General features: G+C 38.3%; 1 protein-coding gene across 1 annotated transcript; it reads left to right on the top strand.

Annotated features, from left to right (window-relative positions):
• The first annotated feature begins 2,940 nt into the window (after positions 1–2,940).
• Positions 2,941–5,906, top strand: LOC139416786 (homeobox protein Hox-C11a-like). Its single transcript, XM_071165854.1, is given in 3 exon segments — positions 2,941–2,972; positions 2,974–3,773; positions 5,674–5,906. Coding segments are annotated over 3 exon segments (1,065 nt in total).
• Positions 5,907–6,379: the final 473 nt, after the last annotated feature.

Below are 6,379 nucleotides of genomic sequence, written 5' to 3'. Positions count from 1 at the left end.
TTTGACTAGTTTACTTTTTGGAATGTATGAAATTCCCAATTAAACGTATTATATCAGTTCTTAAGGCGCGCTTCTCCTAAATAATGCAAAGCGCCTTGAGCAAAAAGCGCTATTATAATCCAATCATGATTTGTGATATTCATTATCCAAGATATAGAATTCCTTGCGAAATATGAATATTAAGCCTTCCTTAAACTGGAAGGTAGCTTTAGGCCTATGCATTTGAGAGTCGAGCTATCGCTTATTTTTGTGCGTTTATGGATTGTCTAAACCTGAATAATTAAATAGGCCTATATAATGCAATATACTTCTGTCAGGGCCTGAATTATATCCATATGGTTTATGGTCATGCGTCATGATATTTCAATGGTTTCCCAATATGGTATGCAAAGTCTTTGAATGTCATTATAGGATCCAAACTTTCACCATGTTCTATTAGGCTACAATATTAGACGCTACAAGCCTGAACGAGAGGGAATTGACTCACTGCGCTCTAGGCTATATATAGCCAGACTAACTAATGGTAGCTAAGTAACATTTGTCCAACATAAGCTATTTTACCCGTCCCTTGTGGTGTGACGTGGAATTGTTCATTTTGTGTTTTCATTTAGACAGTATGACTGCATGGTTAGACTACTTCATATGTGCAGGGTAGAACTTATCAGTGTTCACACATTTTTAACTCCTTACTCTCCCTCTCACTGTTCTATAGAACAAAGGTATTTAGCTTTTTCTTACAGCCATTCGGCTTTTATGGTTAGGCACGTAGAAGATTTTAGTGGTCAAATTCAAGTGCTGTGTCTAGGCAGCTGTCTGCTTTCTTTGTACTTGGATGCAGGCATCGTGTACTTCAACCTTTTATCTTCTGAAAGGGGTCTGTAAACAAACATATTGCAATGCCACTGCCACATACCTCTCCAAAATACCTAGGTCTAGTTATTATAGTATTATTTATTTCTGATGGTTTAAATGGAACAGCAGACGTAATGTGGGCTTTTCTTCCTTATAATGTGCTTTAAGGCGACTACCAAAATGCGCCTACATGATTACACACTCTCACAATCTTAAACATTTTAATTATTGAAACAATAGGGTTTGGGCTATGCAATTATATCATTTGCATACAGATTACCCTTCAGAAAACATATTTTGGAACAGAGGAAGTTAATGATATTTGTCATAATCAATACAATGATCATAGTTTTACTTTGTATTGATGATTGGCCAGTAGGGTTCACGTGATTCAACAACAGTGAAAGTTTCCCACATAAGAGAAATCGCACACGGAGGTATTATTTGAATAAATGCAATTACATGATTTAAATACCATACATCCCTCTACTTGATCACATGGCCCAGCCACGTTTGTGATGGGGATTCCAGACGTCATGTATATTTTGAAGGTAATAACCAATGTATGTTCTGTCTGGGACCACAATTAAAACGAGATTTGTTTTCTCTCCGGAAAACAATGCATATTTAATCAGGCATCTATGTACGGTAGTTACACGATGTAGCCCTAAAGATATGCATACAGTAGAGGATTTCTTACTTCTCAACAGCTGTCAGAGTGAAAGTATTCCATGACAAATCGATTCATTTGTTGCCCAGTGAGACTGTGGGGCCTAAGCAGAAATATGTCCTCAAGCCTAATTCAAAACAAAAGAAATTGTCTCCTTTAGACTTTTAGCTTAAATATAGCTAGGTCACCTCTCGAGTAGACTATCATTTTCTAAAACACTGTTCATTTCTGCAATTCAAAGTTAAGATTATTTTATATTTTACACTCCGCGGTTGGTGGATTACAGCTGTTTTGACAGCCGTCGTCGACCAAGGTTAAATTTCACTTGTGCTCTTCTCTCCTCCACGTTCAGCCTGGAACCTTGGTCTTGAGTTTCTCGGCTATTCTCCTCCAGCTCTAACATGATCCAAGAGAAAGGAAAATAATGAAGAAAATGACTGATTTTGTCGAACTAAGGCACCTTAAACAGTATGTAGTGTATCCTTGTTTTATTCCCGTTTAGTTCACATTTATTTTGAGACAACACCAAAGATATAGGCTTCCATCAAGGCCATGTCTTGATAAAATAAAATACCATCCGGAGAAAAACTAAATAGAAAAATGTCCCTCAAACATGTGAATGTAGCCAAATGCGTATTCAAAATGTTTAGTTTGAACATTGAGTTTTAATGTTTATTTTTCCTTATAGGGAAATGTTAGTCTGTTAGTGGCTGTTAAAAATGTAAATATAGGCTATAAAAGTGGTTTAGATGAAAAATACCCCACATTTCAAAACTGCAATATCTTAAAAGACAACATCTATATCAATCAAAAACAGTCACAATCATTGCCTTGATGAGGAGCAGTTTCAGAGAGGTTAGTCATAGATTCACGATAGATATTTACCTATAATCGCATAAAGCCTGCTAGGCTATGTGTGAAAACACACTTTTCAAAACAGGGGCGCTTCGAGTGTGATGTTGGAATCTTGGTCTCATTGTAAAGCATGGATTTGTTTTAACTTCACAGTGATCTCGGTACACTTTGTTGGTAGTGTTTAGTCATACATTACAATGTGTGAGAGTAAATTCTGCTGTCTACCAGTAGGCTATATGCTATTGAACAATATACAACATGTAGTATACTATGTTATGGTAGTAGTAGTAATAATAATCATAATAGTCATAATAATAGTAAGGTCTTACCTGTAGAATTCAAAATCAAATTTAGTCTGCTATATCACATGCTACCCTAGCCCACTCTCATACACAAATAGCCTCATACTCAAGCTTATCTTTATAATTGCCATAACCTAAGCCAACAAACAGGATTATGTTACTGGTTTTCTTAGTGCTCCTGTGGTGTTTAAATTAATCGTTTAAACCTCCTAGATCTTACCTAAGTGAACTACTACACATCCAAGTGTTCCAAATTGATATATGACAATATCTACTTTCGATCACGTGTCTTTGGCGACTTAGACGGATTGCGCGTCATCTTGCCTTCCTAAATTTCCCCCTTCTGCAGTTCGAATCCAAAACATCTATCTATAGTACGGAGTACGGGGGAAAGATGTTTAACTCGGTGAATCTGGGAAACTTCTGCTCCCAGACGCACAAAGACCGGACATCCGAGTTTGGGGACAGAACGGGCTGCGCCTCAAACATCTATCTCCCGAACTGCACCTACTACGTCCCCGAATTTTCCGCCGTCTCTACGTTTCTTCCACAGGCCTCGTCGCGGCAGATAACCTACCCATATTCTTCAAATCTGCCTCACGTGCAGCCGGTACGGGAAGTTTCCTATGGATTGGACCCTTCTAGTAAATGGCACCATAGAAGCAATTATGCATCATGCTACTCTGGAGAGGATCTGGTGCACAGGGACTGTCTTCCGTCATCCACCATGACAGAAATGCTTATGAAAACGAACGAGAGTGTGTACAGTCATCACCACCACCACCACCACCATCCCAGCTCCAACCATTCCTCCACAGGGTTCTACCCCGGAGTGGGGAAAAACAACGTCCTCCCTCAAGGTTTCGACCGCTTTTTTGAGACCGCATACTGCGGCGCGGACAATCAGTCAGCAGAGAATTGTTTACATAAGAGCGAGGCTAGTAAACTGGAAACAGAGTCCCAGCAGCCAGCGGCTCTACTGGGCGCCCCAGACCAGGACAAGGACCCAGAGGATGAGGAGGAACATACACATTCGGGCTCGTGTACTTCTTCAGCCACAAAGGACGGCAGTGCCAGCAAGAACAGCCACTCGAGTAGGTACCGAAGCTATAAATGGAGAAAGGTTAAGGGACTAGCCGAGTGTTTTGTCGGTCAGATTTTATGTGGAGTTTTATAAGCATTCAAAGGATTTTATTGTAACCTACAAAGCTCTTTCTTACAACGAGAATACTTTTTACGATGGGAAAGTGCTTTGAAAAAAAGAATGTTATACACAGACGCTTCTATCTTAGAGTCCGTGAAATTTTAAGAGCGCGCTATTGTGACAAATGCTAACTTTGATCATGAACTTGCGTTGGGCATTTTAAGGGATTTTCTCCTTGGTCTGTCGTGAGTAAAAACCAATTGGGCAGAACATTGCTTTTTGTATCTTGTTAATTTTCTTTTAGCAGCTTGCATGCAAACTAACCCTACTAAAAGATGCTGGGAGATTATTAGCCTTGTGCACATGGAGGCAAACTAGTATTCTTAATTCAGCTATTGACCATATGACAGGCTCCATAAGTATCCATCTAGGCTATTTATATGTATCTGGAGACAAATTGAATCAGTCGTAGAGACTCGGTTATGTGTTTGTGTCCATATCTGGACCATGCTCGTGTCCGCAATTCAAGCTCTGTACCGCAGTATGAACAGTGTTGGGGAGTAGTGAACTACATGTAGGCTAGTTCAACTAGTAATTTCATTCAAATTTGCTGTAGCTTGGTCGTTGAAATAAATTCAAATCTTGGTACTGTTTTCAGTAGTTTATTACTGTTTTTGCCATGTAGCGGTGTAGCTAAAATAAATGATGGGTAAAGTAGGCAGGAATTTTCTTTCTTTTTCTGCATCAGACCACCTGCCGGATTTTCCCTTGAAACATAGTTTTAGGGTTAAATAAGCTAAATTACACATTATGTTAACATCTAACTCCAAGGTGACCTGTTCTTGTCATTTGTAGTCAGATTAAGGTATGATACTTTTTCATTAAGTTGTTTGCATGAAGTGAACTACTTTTTCAAAGTTACTCCAGTTAAGGTGTGTTATATGTTTCTTAAGGGTATTCTTAGTGTATCTTAAGTTATTCCAGTGTGAAGTAATTGATAGCTTGTTAAACTATATTTTCAAAGTAGCTTCCCCAACACTGAGTATGAAAACACATTCTGTCCAAATGTAGTCTATATAGCTACATTTGTGTTAGCATCAAAGCACATCTATGTGTATTGCATTTAGTTATGAATGGGTATGTGTAAATTGTGGTCAGTATGAACTGAGAACCCTTTTCCTTTCGGTTAGCCCTGAGATATCTATGTCTGAATTTGCAGTGATTTATACACACACACACACACACACACACACCACACACACACACACAAACACACACACACACATTGGCGTCTGTTTGTGTAGCCTAATGTTGCACAATCAGAGCATTACTGTAGAGATGTTTATGTCGTTGTACTTAGTCTTTTTCATGAGATGTTGACCACAACTGTGATGTATTGCCATTTTGAGAGCCATTTTAGCTTTACAAGAGGATTAATATCTCATATATATATAACAACATTTCAAACAACCATGAAGGAGTGTGCAAATGTATAGTTGAATTCCATGGGAATGCCCCGCAACCTGCAGCCGTATACATTTTGTTATTGTATATTTGTAATAAATAAACACATACTTCTTTGCACTTTGAGTGCGTGGGATAATGTAATAGTCTTTATGGCTGATTGATTTGATATATTACGTGTTGGATGTTGACAGAATTGGTACCATTAAAGGAATGCTTCTAGAAATACCTGAATAGTGTATTCACAGAAAGAGCCTACGTACTTTATGTTGATGTTAATACGTGTTAGCTAGGCTACTTTAACTTCATGTGAATATCCGTTCGTGAATGACAAACTATTCCTTGAAACTTTCGTTGATCATGTCCTTCCTGTTTGATTACCCCAGGTACTCCTCGCACGAGGAAGAAGAGATGTCCATACTCCAAATTTCAGATTCGAGAATTGGAGCGGGAGTTCTTCTTTAACGTTTACATCAATAAAGAGAAACGGCTGCAGCTTTCCCGGATGCTGAACCTCACCGACCGACAGGTTAAAATCTGGTTTCAGAATCGAAGAATGAAAGAAAAGAAATTAAGCAGAGATCGTTTGCAATATTTTTCTGGAAACCCTCTATTGTGAGCATGTGAGGAGTGTTAAAGCATAGGCCTAATGATTATAGTCAAAGGTCAATGACACTCTTTTCTCAGTGAATTCTTATCACCAGTAATAAACAAAGTTCAAGTTACAAAAAAGAGCCCAGATCAGCAACCACGTTGAGCAACTAAATATTATGATGAGGTTATTTCTATTTACAACATATGGGGTTTCTCTATGTATGCGTAATAAGCCGCCATTTTCCTGTAGCCTTCGTGCACAGAATAATTTCTACTTCAGATGTAGGCCTACAGGTGATATAATAATCATTGATATGCTGTAGTTCATATGAATTTCCATGTATTTACCACGAATTTTAATTCTGTGTATTTACTTGTGCATTTCACAAGTATATTATTTGTTGAATATTAAATGTTACCACACAATTTGGAAGCAATGATAGGCCTGTATTGGATATTTAAAAATGTCTCTTCCCTCTGGTCGTTGTATGTATTGCC

This window comes from Oncorhynchus clarkii, chromosome 9 (assembly GCF_045791955.1).
Source record: "Oncorhynchus clarkii lewisi isolate Uvic-CL-2024 chromosome 9, UVic_Ocla_1.0, whole genome shotgun sequence".
NCBI lineage: Eukaryota > Metazoa > Chordata > Actinopteri > Salmoniformes > Salmonidae > Oncorhynchus > Oncorhynchus clarkii.
The sequence above is the reverse complement of the archived record's forward strand: the minus strand, read 5'-3'. Positions and strand labels throughout refer to the sequence as shown.